The sequence below is a fragment of the Eumetopias jubatus genome, unplaced genomic scaffold (assembly GCF_037043125.1).
Source record: "Eumetopias jubatus isolate StellerSeaLion01/CBP00866 unplaced genomic scaffold, mEumJub1_p1.0 scaffold_17, whole genome shotgun sequence".
Taxonomy (NCBI): domain Eukaryota; kingdom Metazoa; phylum Chordata; class Mammalia; order Carnivora; family Otariidae; genus Eumetopias; species Eumetopias jubatus.
The window spans coordinates 27,508,027-27,526,138 of record NW_028274823.1 but is presented as its reverse complement, the minus strand read 5'-3'; the positions used below and the strand labels follow the sequence as shown (position 1 = coordinate 27,526,138).

Genomic DNA, 18,112 nt, shown 5'->3' with positions numbered 1-18,112 from the left:
CCAGTTGCTATTCATCAGCATTTTTGCTGATGCCCAAGAGGCAGCCATCCTCTAGCGGGCCCCACGGGCTCTGAGGCCCCGCCCCACAGCCTGGCTGCAGGCCCCTTCGGGCACATGGTGGCGGGTCTCTGTGTGGGCCGTTGTCAGAGATGGCACGGGGAGGTGACTGGCTCTTCCCCTTAGACTCACTCTGATTCAGGCTTGCCACCTCACCTCTCTGAGCCTCCATTTCCTCACCTGGGAGAGAAGGATTAACCATAGAATATACATGGGTGCTCGCTGTGAGGACTCAGCCAGTGAGTCTACCGACTCCTTGCTCTGGAGCAGAGAAGGGCTGCTGTCAGCATCCTGAGTTCTGCTCTTGTCTGGGCCCTGAGGGCACCCACCGAGCACTGATGGTCAGTGTTGCCCTCCTCAGAAGGGAGGCCTAGCAGCCAGAGTGTAAGGGAAGGAGGTCTAGTCAGAGGTCCTCGGCTCCCACACTGGCCTGCCACAGACCAGCTCTGTGGCCTTGGACCCGTCACGGGCTCCCCTTTGTAAAGGGAAGAAGTAGATTAAACCACCTCAGAGTTTCCTTCCAGTCTTGAACTTCTGTGACCCTCTTGGCCATAGCATTTGTCTCCTTCGCAGGTCTTGTGAAAGGGTTTGTCAAAGGAGAAGCTAGGGCAAAGAGCAGTTTCAGAATTCGCTTTGGGAAACCAGAGGAAGACACCACTTTGTGAAAGAGCCGTTACATCTGGGGTAGATCCACACAGCTGGTAGGAATGGTCCCCATTACCTCAGGGGCTCTTAGAAACCTCTGCCTTGGCGGGCTCCTGGGCTCTCTGATGCCACCCTCCATCCTTTTGCCTGCTGACCCCACACCCTCCCTTTGGAGAGGTTCTCTGCCTGTTGGGGTGCCTCATTGGCCACAGGCCCCAGCACTCAGCCCCCCAGCATGTGAGGAGGTTGGGCCTGCCCCTCCCTGGCTGTCTGACTGTGAGCCTAGACATCCTGGATGGCTCCTGCCTCTTGAATGATAAATAACTAGAGCTTCTCACCCAGTATTTTGATGGACACTTGGGGAATTGTTCTGAGATTCACAGCCCAAACCAGGATCCGGCCTTTTGAATAGGATCAGTGGGTAACCCTCATTTCCGGCTGAGGCAGATTTGAGAGGCTCTCAGTAGGGGCAGCTGAATTTGAAAGAGCATATCTTAGATTGCAAAGGGACCCCATGGCCCAGCTGTGGGATGAGCTGTTGGTGGGAAGCAGGACAGGAGGGAGCGTGAGGCAGCAGTGACAGTTCACTGTGGTCAAGGCCACAGTCAGGAGGAATCTGGAACAGGGCTCCTGGGGCCTCAAAACCCAGCAGGATGGTGGCCTGGTTCTGCTGCCCAGCCAGGCCCACTAGTCTGACTCCTGAGAGTCTGGTTTCCGCCCCCTCGCTGAGGATTGTATCATTTCCTGGTCAGATGAAGGATGTGTATGTCACGGCAGCTCCTGGCCGTTAGCGGGAGTGTGCATGCTCAGAGCCTGCAGAAAGTCACAGCCTTTTCAGCTGGAAGGAAGCTCTTGGAGCTGTACCTCCTGGGACTCTAGCACTCCAGCTTTGGGGAACTTGGGACCTGAGGCTCCAGGGCAAGGGAAGAAGGGCTCCCAGATGCTCTTGCTACTATGTAGGGAAGACCAAGCCACTGTGACATAAACTTTTATATGGTGTGTTGGCCAAAGATGAGGCTTTAGAACCCGATCTAACTGCGATCAAATCCCAGCTCCGTACTCCCCGACAGGGTGACATGGACAAGTTACTTAACCTCTCTGATCCCCGATTCCTTATCCATAAGAGGGACGTAACAGTACCTGGAGTAGTACCCACCACATGGGGATGTGGAGAAGAGTCGTCCGTGAGAAGTGCTTTGCCCAGCAGCTGGCGTTCGGCGAGCACACGGTGAATGGTGGCTGCTATTGTCACTCTCGTCAGTCACCATCATTGTCGTTATTCAGGAGGCCAGCCTGACAGACTCCCATCTTGCTCCTCCCCATGGTATTTACCTTGTGCTGAACCTCCTCCTGTGCTTGCCTTGCAGGAGCCGCAAAGATAGCCTGGAAAGTGACAGCTCCACGGCCATCATTCCCCACGAGCTGATCCGCACACGACAGCTGGAGAGTGTGCATCTGAAATTCAACCAGGAGTCAGGGGCTCTCATTCCCCTCTGCCTAAGGTGAGCCCCACGGCACACGGCTTGTCCTCAGGGAGCTGCCAGGCCTATGCTTGCCTTCTCCCCCATACCTGGGCGGAGTCGGGGGCCCCCCGGGAGAGAGGAGAGCCTGTCAGGCAGTGCCCTCTTGGGCCTGGGGGGGGGGGCGGGCTGTGGACTCTGAGCCAGCCTGTAGCCCCCACTGGGCTGAAGGACATTCCTTTGTCCAGAGAGGTGTCCCTCAGCCCCACTCCCTTAGGAAGTTTCAGCCGCCTGGCAAACTCAGACGCCCCTGCCATCCCACAAGCCCACAGTCAGTTGCGCTGGGTAGCAGGGCAGAGGCTCTGGGGGGTTGGACTCTATTTTCTTCCGCTTGTTGCTTTTCCCATGCAAAACACTCAGTTCTCCAAACCCAGTGGCCAGCACAACAGACTCCTTGAGGGACCGAGAAGCCCAGCTGTGTCCTTTCCGCTGCTGTCCACAGTGCCAGAAACCCAGCCCTGTGGCCAGAATTCAGTGCTCTGCTTGGGGATGCTGCCCTGGGCTGAATCTGCTCAGCTGGCTTCTTGCAGAGCCCTTGGGGTTTCCACCCTCACTTTTATAGCAGGGAGGTGACCAGAATAACTCTCAACTCAGACAACAGTGACAAGGAAGAAGGGGGTTGCCCTGGTTTGGTCCCTCCCCACTGTCCCCAGAGCCTGAGAAAGGAGTTTGGATGCTAACCAGCCTTGGCCAGCCACCCTGGGCAGCAGGGCAAAGATAGCAAGTGGTCAGAATGAACAGGGGCTGGCAAGGCCCCCCCCCAACAGGACCCCAGCCATTTCCTCCCCAACTCCCTCTCTGGCTCAAGCTCAGGACCTTTAGACTGGTGAAGGGTTAATCTGAGGCAGCCTGGGAAAGCAAATGGCAGGCTGGGCTTCCTTTGCTGACTGGCATCTCTGCCTCACTGGTTGTCCCTGCCTGCCCTTCCCCCAGGTGTATTTCCAGACTGGGAATTAACAGTAACTTCTTTTGGCTCCCTCAGAGTGACCCCATTTGGTGTCAGCCTTTATTATTATTGTTGTTGTTGTTGATTTGTCTGTTTGGAGGTATGCTTGTGGCCTTGGGGCTAGCCATTTTAATCTTGTGGGAGAGCCCATGAGCAGGTGGAAGACTCCCGTGGACACATGGGTTGTGCTGTGAAGGCACTATGCCATCCTCCCAGGGGCTTGGCAAATTTGTTTAGGTACTACTTCACCTCTGCCCTTGAAACAGAAGGGACAAGACCCTGCTCTTAGTTCTGGGCATGACCTTGGGCATGTTGCTAACTGCCCTCTCTGGCCTCAGTTTCCTCACCAGGACACAAAGGAGGTGTCCTTCCCTCCCCCCGCAGGCCCTTTGAATGCTGATCTAATGTCTCTGCTAGCTTTGAGCACTTTGGAGCAGTGACAGTTGAGAACTTGGGAGAGGCTTCTCTCAGAAGGGGCTGAAATGAACGTGTTCGGTTACAGTCCCCTGTTGGTGGGCAGGTGGGCAGGCAGGAGGGCATTTGCCAGGCACCCTGTCCCTTGGCCAGGCCTGCTGCTCACGGTCTCTGTGTTCCCACCCCCAGGGGCAGGCTCCTGCATGGACGGCACTTTACATATAAAAGTATCACAGGTGACATGGCCATCACATTCGTTTCCACGGGAGTGGAAGGCGCCTTTGCCACTGAGGAGCACCCTTATGCAGCCCATGGACCCTGGTTACAAGTGAGAAGGCTCATTTTCTTCTCCCTACCTTCTTTCCGTGGGCTCTTCCCGCACCCGCCTCCTCCCTTTCCTCCCTTGGCAGCTCTTGGTGGCTCCCTTCCAGAGGGGCTGGTTATGGGAAGCCATGTGGAGTGTGGATGCTGTTGCCTATCCCATCAACTCTAGGAGCACTTCCCGGCCTCTCCCCCCATCACCTGAGACACCAGGGATAACTCTCTAGGCCTTGGCCACTGGTTTGCCATGGAAATCCAGATTTGAGAGATGTGAGACTTTCTGCACCCTGGGTAAACCAAAAGCCAGGAAACCGAGGGTACAACAGGGTAGGAGGAAGGCTGGAAGCCACTCTTAAGTGGCTCTGTGGAAATCCCCCCAGAATTCCTAGAAAATGGGCATGTGGGCCTGGACTGGGGCTGGGATGGGCAGGCTTCAGCAGACAGCCTCCCCACTCCCTTCATCTCATGGCTCTCCTATTCCTCCTAATGGAAACCCAGCTTTTCTGCACAGAAACCTGCTGGCTTGTCCAGAACACTTTGTCCTTCCTTTGCTCTTCTGGCTGGAGCACAGCTTCACAGCCACTGCCAAGCAGGGTGCTCGGGCCTGAGAGCCACAGGCCTCCTTCCAGCCCCCACCCTGTCCCAGGTCTCTAATGGGTACTTGGCCTGTGCGGCACACTCCCATATGTATAAGGGGAACGACATCCTTTTTTCTTTGTTTGTTGGAGGTGTGAGAGGAAGAACACTCTACCTTACTTCTCTCAGGAGTATCAAGAAAGGGGATCTGACCCTAATCCAGAAATTGACTGTGCCTTGTTTGTGGTGTGTGGAGGGGTAGTTATAGTAGAAGGGAAGGGAATTATGCTGGTTTTGTGGGTTTAACCCAGTCTGGGGGGTCTGTGAAGCATACTTACTGGTAATGTGGGCGTGTGTGTGTGTGTGTGTGTGTGTGTGTGTGTGAGAGAGAGAGAGAGAGAGAGAGAGCTTGCAGCTGAATTTCTCCTCCTTCAGGCCTCTTCCCCCTCCCCCCCCAAATACTAACCCTTAATTAAAAGAAACAGCAAACAAAGGACACCAACCACACTCCTCAGACTGAGTGAGGTAGAAATGGAAGCTAGTGCTTTAGGAATATTGTGTTCCATAAATTACCTTGCCTTTTTCCACTGTCGTTATTACATTGTTTCATAACAAAATTACTTTGAACCATAAAGTTATAAATACATTTTAAAAGTCCCACTTGGTAACATTAGATTTCTGTCCATGTGGTGTTGGTAGTTACTGTAATGTTCGAAACTAGCCCCACACAAGTGGAAAGGGCCTCCACACCAGCCCCAGCTATGTCCCAGGAAGGCCAGGCTGCCTCTGTGTAGAGGAGGAGGGCTGCCTATTACCTGGGCAGAGCTGGCAAGGAAGGGGGAGGTGGGGACCCAGCGGGAGAACCCAGCATTCCCTGAGAGTCGAGAGTTCCAAGGTCATCATTCCCAGTAGGTGACTGTGCTCACAGGTCTCAGAAGTGTCCTCAGATAGCATTTATGTGTATTGAAGGTTCAAGCACATGTTCTTGGGAAAGTAGGGACCAGGGTCTCCCCAAACTCAAGAAGAAATCCCCGCCCCCCTCGTTACATCTTATATCTTCACCTCTGAACCTATCCTTGGAGTCTTGCCATCCTTGGAATACCTTCCTACCCTGAGGAGGGGGTGGTCAGCATCTCTATTCTCAGCAGCCCAGGAGCCCTGGCCCCCAGAGAACTCAGCAGATGTCATGTTGCCCCTCCATGCCCCCAGAGTTCTGAATCCAACCCCATTCCCAGAGCCCCTTATCCCAGGGCCACGGCATTGTGCTCCCAGGCCCACTCCCATCACCCTTGGGCAGCCCCTCAGGCTGCTGAAGCACTGGGCAGGGCCCCTCCCTTGCGCTGTTGCCCGGGGAACCCGAGCGGTGGGAACCAGCCGCTGGCCTCGGCATGTTTCAATAAAGTTGCTGTGCTGGGAGCTGCTTAATCAAAGGCCTGTGTTATGGGCTCATTAGTGTGGTCCACCACAGGCCAGCTCACAGGGGAGCTCCCAGGAAGGCTGGCTGGGGCCCCGCTCCCCCAAGCATGCACCCTCACTCACCGAGGGGTTTCTCAGGCCCTTTCCAAGGAGCCCTGGGAAACCCTCCTCAGCCATGGAGCCAACACCCACAGCAGCCCTCCTCCCTTGCCCCCAAAGCAGTTAGCACTTTCTGCTTCTGACTGCCAGCCCGTCTTCCCCTTTAGGGTCTTGCCACTGTGGTCACAGGCAGCTCCCTAGCTTGTGGGAACCTGGGCTTGTAATTACTTGTGGGCCTCTGGGGCTCCCTCTGGGGCTGCTTGTCTCCCAGGAGTCTACAGGGCCTCTTGGAGGCCTGGAGTTAGGCTCATCACCAAGGAAGGGCCGCTCCACTGGACCAACAAGGGCCCCAGGCCCCTCTGGAGGCAGTCCCCCAACATGGAGGGGGCTGACCTCCCACCTACCCCCGCAGGAATCTCTTGCTCATATTCCCAGGATCAGGGGTGTCTCCTTGGGCCCAGTGTACCACACTTGTTGGGGACAGAGGAGTAGGAAGGAGCTGAATGCAGCAGGCCCAAGAATGTGAAGAGCGCTACTTGTTTTCTTGGCTGCTACTTGAACGCTCCCTGTTGATCCCAGCTGAATGGGGAGGGGCTGGGATGACTTTCTTACATCAGCCTCAACAGCTTTGGAAGCCCTCGATCCCAGCCTTGGCACCTTATTCTGGCTACCAGCCCGGGCCTGTTATCTCTTGGGGAAAAGGCACGGCAAAGACACCCCGCATGAGAGAAGAGTGACAAAGGAGAAGGTGAGGGAATCTGGGACCTCACTGGAGTGCGTGGAGTGGCCCCACACAGGCCTCCACACCCGCCCTCTCCTGGTGCTGCCCTTCCCCTCCCCCCATCTCTCCAGCCCCAGAGACATCCAGGCCCCAGCACACCGAAAGGCAGGGCCGTCTGCAGCCCCAGGGTAAGCTCAGCGGACCCTCCCTGCCTCCTGGAGGAGCTGGGGAGGCAGGGATCCTGCTCCAGTTCTATAGGCTTTGCTGTCTCCGGAGGTCAACACCTTGATTCCATCTGCCCTACCATCTGCTGTTTCTGTCCACATCCTCGTGGAGATTGTAAAGCCTGTCAGCCAACTCCAAAGTTTTGCAGGAGGGTCTTCAGATCCTGGAGGAGGCCTGCCAGTCATCCTCTCTTGCACACCTTCCCCAGCATTCCACATCCCGGTAGCTTTAACAAGCCTCTCTCCCTTGAGTCTGTCAACACCGGGCTGTTAGTCTTCTGAGCAGGAGCCCAGCCCAGAGCTGAGTTGTTCATCCGTCCCCAGCCAGGGTTGGTCTGAAGTGGGAGAAGTCGGCCCTAGAGGTCACGTGGGGGTCACATCACCAAATATGAGAATATTTTTTTAAGCCCTGCAATGCTTTCTCAGCTGTGTGGTGTGTGACAGCTCGCCCAGGTGGCGCACCGCCCCCCTTCCCAGCCGTTTCCCACCCAGCCCTGATGGGAGACTTCGGGCTTGGGAGAAGATGACCAGCTGCTGTTCCGAGTGGGCTCCCCCGCCACTCTAGGCCAAATTTGGGAATCACTGCTGGGCTCTCATCCTAGCCCAGTGGCTGACTCACCGCTGTCCTCTGGACAAGTCCCCGCCTTCTCCTGTCCCCATCCACCCATTTGGATGTTGTGTGGAAGACACTTGGCAGTTCTGGGCCCAGGCCCTGAGCAGTCCCTCTGCAGTGCGCTGTGGGGGCAGGCCACAACTGTTCTCCCCGGAGACCTGCGCTTGGGCTGTCACAGGGCCTCACTGCCCGGGGGTGTACCCAGTTAGGGTTTAAATCCCCCCACTGTGCCTGGGGAGAAGACCATGGTGGCCTGCTGTGCCCTCACCAGCCAGCAACCAGAGCAGGAGGAGTCTGAGCCTGCTCCTGGCCACCAAAGCCAACTTCTCACCAGCCACTGAGAACAGGAAATGAGTGTGTGCCCCGCACACCTCTGCCCCCAAGCCTGGGGGTTCTCCAAGCTGTTTTCTGGCTTTCGTCTGGCCTGTTGGAGTCGGGGGGGGTTGGTGGGGGGGGCACAGACCGGACTGCATCCACGTCCTGCCCCCTCCTTGGCCATCGCGGGCACCAGAGCAGCCCCTTGGCGGGCCCCACCCTATAAATAACACATTTCCGCCTCTGAAAGAAGGAAAGAGAAGGAAAAAGAAAGCCAGACTTGTCGGGAAGCAAGAACAACGTGTCAACACGAAGGGCAAACAGGGCCCTGGACCAAGTGTGGATTGTCATATCGAGGGGGAGGAGGGGGCATTGTCAGCGCCATTTGCAGAGTCAGAAATAGCACCGACCACAGACGTTGGAGTCAGATCCGCAGCAGGCTCCTGCCCTCAGCACAGCAGAGCCTGCCAGGGCAGGCATCCTGAAAGATCACTTTTCGGGTTCCTTCCGGAACCTGCTGGGGCCTGGGGAATTGGGAGATTGTTGACAACCCCCCGCAATCACCCACCAACCAGGTTGTCCCTAAGGCACCTGGTGTGAGCACCTTGGAAAAGGTTGCTGGTCTGGATTCCAAGCCCCCCTCTGACCAAGAGTGGAGGTTAGGGGTGGGGAGCAGGGGGCGACTGTTCCCCTTACAGCTTGGCCAGTTAGATGGTGGTGAAGCTGCAGCCACCGACTCACCCCTGTGCCCAAACCCCATCCCCCTGCGTGAGCCTGAGTGTTCCCCACCACATGGTTTCTTGGGATGCCTCAAAAATGCAGACACCTTGGCCTTGCCGGGGTACTCGGATTCAGAAGGTCTGGATGGCATCTCCATAGTTTCAAAAGCTTCCCAGGGGAGTTAGCTGCTCACTAGAGAGCCTCCTCCCTCCAAGGGCTTCTTGTGCACAAACATAAGCGTTGGGGGCGCCTGGGTGGCTCAGTTAGTTAAGCGACTGCCTTCAGCTCAGGTCATGATCCTGGAGTCCCGGGATCAAGTATCGCATCGGACTCCCTCCTTAGCAGGGAGTCTGCTTCTCCCTCTGACCCTCCCCCCTCTCATGTGCTCTCTCTCTTTCTCATTCTCGCTCTCTCAAATGAATAAATAAATAAAATCTTTAAAAAAAAAAAAGTGTTTGATGCCCAGCTCTTGGTGAGTGCAGACATTACTGAGTGCACTTGCCATTTTCCGTATTATTATTTCTGTTGCTGTTTTCTGGGCTAGAGTAACTGTTGCCTTATGTATGCGTTCACTAAGCTGGCCTGGGCATGTGCCTCACTGTTCCCACTTGGACACCATCTTTGGGCATGGTTTGCCTTCCTTTCCAATTGGCCATCTTGGTTTTTGAGCTGCTGGGTGTCTGTGATGCTCAGGGTTCCAGCCCTCTTAAGCTGAGCAGAGTTGTTCCTCTGGAGGAAAAATGTGTGGCTGGTGGGGGTTAATATGGCTGGTCTTCCAGGCCATTCGTAGAAGCCAAAGTCACCTTCACCTCCCCCATCAGAGAAGAGTTAGCCCTGAGTATACAAGGCTTCTAGAATTGGGGTGTTTTCCCCAGACGCGAGGAAAAGTGTATCCTCTACCACAGTGAGGTCAGATCACTGTTCTAAAGTCCAGGAGCCTTATCTCCTCTCAACACCTGCTCATCTGCAAAATGGGGGTAATAGTTACCTCCTCTGCAGGCCCGCCAGGAGGGCTCAGTGAAATGGTACCGCTCAAGCCCTTAGCCCAGCGCGCGGCACCTGGAGGAGGCACTGCTTCAGCTGGAGGTGGTGTCACCGTTACTTCTGGCATCGTAACCCTCCTGTCATTATTTGTGGCAGAGCCAGGCAGCCCCATGGGGACCCAGTGAGCTTCCAGAGCCTCAAGCCCCAGACTGCACCGGCTTTTCCCACAGTTGCATCACAACGGCGTGTCTGTTGCTCAGGAGAGCGCCCAGGAGCCGCTCCGTCACAGTTGTCTATCTCCAGTGTCCTGTTGATAAGATCTGTTCACATTCTCAGCTCCAGGTCTGAAATATACAAAGAACAGGGCCTGTTTGTTCAATCCAAGCTTCTAAGGTTTAACTCCCAAAGGAAATTAAATTAGACGCCTGGAGCTATGACAGTCTGTCGTGTTTCTTTGCAGGGAATGTCACCCTTAATATCATGCAGATCTTGTGTATAATTTTCTCTGTTTAATTCTTTTAAAATAATGTGAAGTTTCCAGCAGGAACCAGCAAATCACCAGAAGTGAAAATTGAGGCGCCACCAGGGTTTGTCCCCTTTTCTGGTCTTGCCATCCCCTCCCCCAGCTGAGTATAAAATGAGTCCACACCCAGATGGCGCGCTAGCTTGGTGCGGTTCTGCTGACAGTCACCATAAAGCACCCTCTCTCCACCACCTATCCCAGACCTTTGTCAGAGGAACTGGCTTGGGGCTGAGCTCAGCATTAGTGGGGTTGTCTTGCCCCTTGTTGAAAAACAGCGCTTTGGTGTCTCACTGGGTGGTCGCAGTCCCTGTGAACCCTCCCCTCCACCTCAGCCCGTGCGCTATAGTCCCAGACCTATTTACCTTCCTGGCAGAAAGTCCCTCCCTCTGAATTATTTGTGGGTTGGAAATCAGCGCAGCCTGGCCCGGACTGGAGCCATTGTGATATAATTGGGTTTTAGGTATGCTTGTGTTTGCGCTAGCATTTGCAGAGATGGCAACAAGCCCCGGAAATGCCAAAAACATGAATGTGACTTTTGTGCTACTCAAGCCGACTGGTGATAACTGGTAGGGAAACTCTGGACTGTGGGCGGAGGGGGGGCCCTGGGATAAGGGGAGGAGCCGGGGCCCTGGCAGTGGGAAGACTGGGGTACGACGGGCAAAGAGTCATTGGAGTCTGGGAGAAGGATCACCAGTCCCACCTGGGGGCACTTGGAGGAAGAACGGGGGCGGGAGGGGGCCGCCTCGGGTGGCCATTTCCCTGGACTGACTTTGCCTGTCTAAATCTTGTCTCTGTCCTCACTGGAGGCCTGAGCTCCTCAAACAAAAAAACCTGGGGGAAATAGGGGCCAGTGGTCAGAGCTGTTTTGCTGCTGACTGCGGGCTTGCAGCCTGGGAAGGAGACGTCCTTTGGCTCCCTGTCAACCAAGAGAGGGTGCGTGTCCAGGTAGAGCGTGGACCGCTTTCATGCCTGTGTCCCTGGGGCCCCACCCAGGGCCGGGCCTAGCAGAGGCACCTAAGGGAATGCCGTGGAATTGGGTAGATCAGTGGGCAGATGAGCGGAAGAGTGAATAAAGGCGTCAGTGCTGTGGCGGGAAGAGCCCTGGGTGTGGAGGCTGCACTTCAGGCACTACTCTAGAGTCTAGATAGGTCTGGGATATGGTCTTATCTCAGCTGCTCACAAGCCGTGTGACACTGGGCATATTACATAACCTGTCTGTGCCTCAGTTTCCTCATCTCGGAGGAGACTCAAGGAGATAAGATACATGAGCAGTCAGCACAGGGCCTGGTATGGTGGTGGTTTGCTCACCCAGGCTTCTCATTCCTTGCTCCCGCCTCCACCCCATCGACTTCCTTCCTTTGGAGTCCTCCATCCCATGTGGTCCCCAGCAACCCCACTTGCTGCTGTTCTGCTCTCCCGTGCCATTTCACTTCATCTCACAAGCTGACTGTATTCCAGATATATATATATATATATACATATATACACACACACACACATACTCCACTTATCGGAGTGGACAACTCCTAGGGGAAACCTGAGGAGTATTTTCTCAAGTTCTTTTTTTTTTTTAAGATTTTATTTATTTATTTGACAGAGAAGGACACAGCAAGAGAGGGAACACAAGCAGGGGGAGCGAGAGAGGGAGAAGCAGGCTTCCCGCAGAGCGGGAAGCCTGACATGGGGCTCAATCCCAGGATCCTGGGATCATGGCCTGAGCCGAAGGCAGACACTTAACGACTGAGCCACCCAGGCGCCCCTATTTTCTCAAGTTCTTGATCCCCATCCTTCCCTCAGCAGAGTCATTCACCTTGGTCTTCACCCCATTGTCTGTCTTCCTCTGTGCCTCTCCCGGGGCATTCAAAGTTTGCTGGAGGAGGCAAAGCAGAGGCAGGTGGAGCCACAGCCTGGGGGGTATAGAAGGGTCTGGTGCCGAGGCCAGGAAGCCCCATGGGTCAGCACGGGGAGAAGGGTGGAGGAAACGGGTCAGATTGGGAAGAGAAAAGACACCCTCAGCGTGGGCCCGGTGTGCAGGCCTGGTGTGAGCTTGTCCTGACTCCGCAGAGCGAGCCTGAGCAGAGGAGCCAGTTGGGAAAATGGCCCATCAGGTTGAGGAAGGCCTGTGAGGGTAGGGCTTGTGCCAGCTGAATAGCGGGGCCAGGCTGTCCTAGACATCAAAGCATGAAGTGACAAGGCATCAGACTAGAACAGCAAAGTGGGACAGCCAGGAGGTGATCTGGAGAAGAGGTTTCTCAGAGGAAGTTGTGAAGAACTCAGTGGCTGAATGAGGTCAGCAGGGCAAGGGTTTGGGAGCTTTCAGCTTGAGAAACTGTGGATACTGCAGATGGAAAGGGGACTTGAGAGCCCCTTTTCCATCTGTAAAATGAGAGAGGGTGGTGCAGTCTCCAAATTCTCCAGCTCAGACATTCTTGGATGTACCTTCTGGGGCATTTCCAGATTCCAGACAAGGCCTGTATTCCAAAGCCAAACAGATTGCTTTTGTCCTACCAAGTCGGGAGTGAGGGGGAACTTGGGAGCCCGGCTGGGCACGGGGCATGTTGGCGATCGCTCTCACCCAGCCGCCCGCTTCTCCCAGCCCTTCTACTGCACTACAGCGTGCAGGAGGCCCAGACTGCCCGGCCCGTATCCCTTCTGGGGACCAGCACTACATTCTTTCCAGATATCCCCGCCTTGTTTCCCCATCGTCCTCTGACACCTTTCCTTCCCTGCCCTGGTCCCTGCGGGATTGCAGGCAGGTTGGAGGGGTGGGGGAGAACGCTGGTCTGAGATAGGCTTCCAGCACTTCCATCTGTCCCTAGAACAGGCTCACAGCTCCTCCACGGCCAGAAGAAAGATCCATGGCTTGGCAGTTGGCAAAAAGACCATATATTAAAAAATAATAATAAACTCTCGTCTTGTGCCTTCTTCCCAGATTCTGTTGACTGAAGAGTTTGTAGAGAAAATGTTGGAGGACTTAGAAGATTTGACTTCTCCAGAGGAAGTAAGCCTGTCTCATTCTAACAGCGGCTTCCAGTCTCCAGGAGCCCATGTGTGTCTTTCGGTCTGTCAGTCTCCGAGGTGTGGGGATGGGCTGGAGAGGAGCCCCTGCAGATGTGAAGCAGCTTGATCTCTGGCCCACCCACCCCAGCCATCATAAGGACACCCAGCCAGTTGTCTGAATTGGCAGCTCCCGAGAAGCTCACTGCAGGGGCAGCCAGGGCCTTCGGGCTAGTAGTTCTTCCCCAGGCCCTGCTGTTTCCTGGCAGGTTCTGAACAGAAAGCCCACGCCCGCTGCCAGAGAATATTCCATTGGGGAGTTCTGGTGGCAGTGAGGGACTCCTGCTCTTCCCTCAGGCCACCCAGGAGCCGGTCTCCTTCCTCACTTCTGCAGCCAGGAGCTCTCCCCTCTTGATCTGCCCCTTCCAGCCCGAGACCCTGGCCAGCCAGGTGGGAGCTTGTGCCTTTCTTGGCTGCTCATCTGGGGTACAGGAATGGAGCCCATAATCCCCTTTGTTTTTCTTCCTTGTTCCTGGCATCCTCATTTGCAGGGACTTACCTCATCCTGGAAAGTCCCTTCCCCTCCCCCGGCCTCCTACGAAGCAGCACCCCAGTGGGATCTGAGCCTTGTTGGCCTCAATGCCCCACAGGTTAGTGGAACATTAGCAACCTAGTCAGGCCTCTGGAGAGCTCTTCCGGGCCCTCCCCTGCCTGTGGCAGAGACGGACAGACCCTTCCATTGCCCCTTCTGCCGGGAAGCGTGTTTGGGGGAGAGCTCCTTCGGCTCCAAGGCGCCAGCCTTTCAAGCCAGAGGGAGGCCACATAGGAGCTAGCTTCCAGCCAGGCCTGGAGCGAACAGCTGCCGGGGCTTCCAGGGCCGCATCAGCCAGGACATGGTGGCCTCCGTCACTCACTAGGTGGAAGAGAGCCCACAGGGTGAGCCTGTCCGGTCCAGGTCTCCAGGTGGACAGCAACTCCTCAGAGCCTGAGGTCACCTCTGTCCTCTGGGATGTGGCTTGAGAAATTAACTCATTTACACATTCCAAAGCCACCCGTCCCTGGTGTGTGCCAGCCAGTCAACCCCCACGAGTCACTGGTCCCTGAGGCCTGGCTCCTATTGAGTCAGCCCAGCGCCAGCTACCCAGAAGCGCTTCCGGAGAGGCTGCGTCGCACAGGGTGGTGCTCATCACACAGGGCGGTGCCGTGCCAGACTGCAGCTTTGAGCCTGGGTGTTGAGGAGGTGGGAGGGGGACAGTCCAGGCAGGAGGGACAGGAGCCAGGGGGAGCTCAGGAAAGTAGGTCACTAAAAATGACTTTTTTTTTTTTTTTTTTTTTTTGGTTCTCTGTCCAGAGGCTGTCCCCACAGCCAGCTCCACTCTCCACTTTGGTCCTGGCTTGGACAAGTCCCCCATCAGAGGGAGGGGGAGACAGGGCCAGCCACTTCCAGCCCCAGCTCCAGGCAGGCCGAGGGCCCTGTTCTTTCCTCCTTTCCAGCCTGGCCTGACTTCTCACCTAGCCCCAGGACAGTAGGAGTCATAAAACGCAGACCCTGTTTTCAAGTCAGTGAGCATCTAGTGAGCGCACCAGCTGTGGGCCAGAGGAAGTAAGATCCATCAGCCTCTTTCCCCCACCCCAGACAGAAGCCCTAGACACAGAACTGTCAGCAAATCCTTGATCCCTGGACTCCGGTAGGAAGAGCCCGGGCTCTCCTTGGCCACCACTGGCACCATGCTCAGGGTGGTAACCCTGAGAAACAGACGAGCTTGAACAAAGGGGAGCAGGGTGGGGCTGCACCAGGCCCAAGAAATCACCCCCAGCCACGCTTGTCCCGCTCCTCTCCTCCCACTGAGGCCAAGCCAGGGCCTCCTTCCCTTTGGACCCCTTGGCAAAGGCCACAGAGGGCGGGTTCTGGGGTCCTTCTGCACCAGCCCCTGCAAGAGAAGCCATGGCACGGACAGGACCACAGAGTTCCAGACCTCAAGCCACTTCCCTGAAGCATCTGCACCCTCCCACCCTGCCCCCACCCCCCAGCCCCAGGGCCTCAGGGAGCAGATTCCTCACATGCTTGTGGCCGGAGGCAGAACCAAGGAAGTGAGCTGGAGGGAGGTCAGTACAGTCAAGAAAGAGTTAGAAAACATGCCTCCTCCAACCCCAGTTAATTATTGGCAGGGCAAGGGGAAAGAAGGGGTCACCGAACTCCAGCAGCTTAACCTCAGCCACCCACCTGGGAATAGCATTTGCGATTGAAGCCAGGCAACCGGTGGCCTCTCTTGCCCCTAGCACCTGGGGGACAGGCGCGGATGAGGGCCCTGGGCTCTCTGTAGGCAGTCGGGACAGAAGGCCGGGAGTGGCGCTAACTGTGTGCACTCTGGCTCTGTGCTTGCTCCCTCCGCAGTTCAAACTTCCCAAAGAGTACAGCTGGCCGGAAAAGAAGCTCAAAGTCTCCATCCTTCCCGACGTGGTGTTCGACAGTCCACTGCACTAGCCTGGGCTGGGCCCTGCAGGGGCCAAGGGAGAGCCCAGCTGCTCCCCGGTGACTTCCAGAGTACCAACTGCGGACACGCGAACCCCACAAATAGGACACGCGTGAGGAGGGCTGTGCAGCCACCGCACCGCCTCCCCTGCAGCTCAGGGGCCTCCCCCCGCCCCCCCCCAAGCCGGCCAAGCACCCCCCCTCCCCCCCCCCGCCGGGGCTGGGAGCGGGTAAATGCAAACCTTCCCCTCCTGCTGCTGCTGCAGGTCGTGATTGGAAATGTGACTCTGGACCTTCGATGTTGTGCCCTCAGGTGGAGACCCGCCTCATTGTCACCTCTCCCCTGCCGTGGGCCGTCCAGCAGGAGGGAGTGGAGTGGCCGGGGTGCGCACGGCCCAGCTCTGCGGTGGGAAGCCTTTGCTAGGCCAGGTCCTCCGGCCACGGAACAATTCCTCCGATCGTGTTTGGTTTTCTTCCTCCTTATTTTATTTTGTCGAAACCGGATGGTATTTTATTGGTCTTCAAAGATGTCCAGAAGCCGTGTATATAATGTTTTTTAAACAGAACTTTATTCCCAGATGAACTTTCTCATTCTCTCAGACGAAGGCCTGGGGCTGTCTCCCCCTGAGCCACCACCAGAGAAGGTGCCGGGGTTCGGTTCGCCTGCCAGCCCAGGACCCTGGAGGAGCCAGCTTCACAGAGAGGCTGATTTCTTCCCAGCGGGGCCAGGTGGAGCTTGGGGCAGGGGGAGAGCTGAGCTGCTGCCCCATACAGCCTTCGGCCCGTTTAGCCAGCTGGGGCCAGGAGAAGGTGCCGCTGGTTCTCCAGCGGACTAGGCCCCTGGCAAAGTTCCAGGACCACCAGGGTCTCAAAGACTTGCTAGCCCCGGCCTCCCCTTCTGGGCCTTGTCCACCCGACCAGGGCTGCCTGAGGGAGGGTGAGGCCCAGCACCTCGTAGACCATCCCCACCTGCCACTCAGGGCCTAGGTCTGCAGCTCTTTGACCACTCCTGTCCCATTTCCTCCTCCCCTGGGCCTCCCAGCCTCCAGGCTGCAGGACTCTGGCATATTAAAAGTGGAAAAACCAACCTCTCGCCATGTCCTTCGCTCTGATTTTGCAAACACCGCACCCTGCCGCCCTCATTCTCCGTGTCCGCTCGCTTCCTGTCCTTCATCCCCGTGCCCATGTTGCCCCCCCCCATGCCTCTTCCTGCATCCTGGGCTCTCCCAGTCCCTTGCCCCACTACTGCAGATCTCATGGTCTTCCTCCTAGAAATAGACCTATCTCTGGCCCGTGGATTTGGGGTTCCTTTTGGGTTGTCTCCCACTTCTGCCTGGAATCAACAAGCCCCTTCGTGCCCTCTCACCCCTGACTCTAGGGACTGCTATTTCAGGCCTCTCCAAAGCAAAGTCCTTTGGTCTGTCATGGGCCTCGTAGGGCCATGCACTGCCCCGTCTGCACCCGCCACACACACAGGCCACTACAGCAGTGCCACAGGTGGCCCATGGGGTGCAGGACGCCGCTGATGAGAGACTCAGCCAAAGAGCTGCCTCCAGGGGTCATGAGGGCAGGGGCCAGGCTCTCCAGGGAGCAAGATTTGGACTTCCAAGGGGCCACCAGGCCCTGGCCGCTTCTCTGCACACACCCTCAGGGCTACCCAGTTAACAACATCAAACTCAGAGCTTCAAGGTGGATCAGCCTGGGAGACTGGGAGAGATAGGCTCCAGGCCTCCACCAACGAAGATGGAAGCTCCTCTGGACCTGTTGTTGGCCACAGCTGTGCCTTCTGCTCCAAGGACTTTTCCAAAAGGACATTTTCTAGCCACTGCCCACCATAGTACCTCTGCCTTTGAAGCTCTTGTCATCTAATGTTCATGGCCAGAGAGGTGTCATTAGCTTGTCTCCTTTCCATGCCACCCTGGCCCACCTCTCCACAAATTCTTTCTGGGGACCTGCCTCTGCCTGTCTGCTTTGGCTGATGGGGAGGAAGGTATTTTCTGAGCTAAGCTTTGTCGTCAGTATGGGAGGCAGGCGGGAAGCCGGTGAGCTCTGAGACAGTGAGCCCATGAAGCCTGTGGCCCCTTCCTGCCCCATGATGCCAGCAACCTCCAAGGCCTCCCTCTCCTTTCCCTACAGTGCACTGGCTCCAGAGGAGTAGCAGGGCATCCACCATCTCTGACCAGGCCTTCCAGAGGTTTCTCTGGAAGGGGGCTCTCCACTGAGCTTCTGGCTGGTAAGAGGGGACCCTCACTGAGGACCAAGTGAGGCCAACCCCGTAGCGTGCCCGGCATAGCACTTGGCATACAGTGGGTACTCACTAAATGTACCGCTTCCTTCCCTCCCTGCGGTGCTTCGGGAGCCCTGACATAGTGAGTCAGGGAGGTAAGAAGCCTCCCTCCTAAATCTGCCTCTTCCTCGTGGCTTCCCTGTGGCTTGCCCAGTCCCACCCCCTCCCTCCAGGTCCCTGTGGCTCAAGCTTCTGAGAGGAAGGGGCGCCCCCGTACGTACACATGGCAGACTCTGGGACTCTTCAGGTCCTGTGTGGGCT

The 18,112-nt window shown here is 56.5% G+C and overlaps 1 protein-coding gene across 2 annotated transcripts in view; it reads left to right on the top strand.

The window, feature by feature from the left end:
• SUFU (SUFU negative regulator of hedgehog signaling) overlaps positions 1–15,756 on the top strand; it is a 111,604-nt gene extending 95,848 nt beyond the window's left edge. For both annotated transcript variants that reach the window (XM_028098870.2, XM_028098869.2), the window contains exons 9-12: positions 2,070–2,204; positions 3,772–3,910; positions 13,027–13,095; positions 15,487–15,756. In XM_028098870.2, coding sequence (XP_027954671.1) covers positions 2,070–2,204; positions 3,772–3,910; positions 13,027–13,095; positions 15,487–15,576 — 433 coding nt within the window. In that variant the 3' untranslated portion in view covers positions 15,577–15,756. The remainder of the gene's footprint in view (positions 1–2,069; positions 2,205–3,771; positions 3,911–13,026; positions 13,096–15,486) is intronic.
• Positions 15,757–18,112: the final 2,356 nt, after the last annotated feature.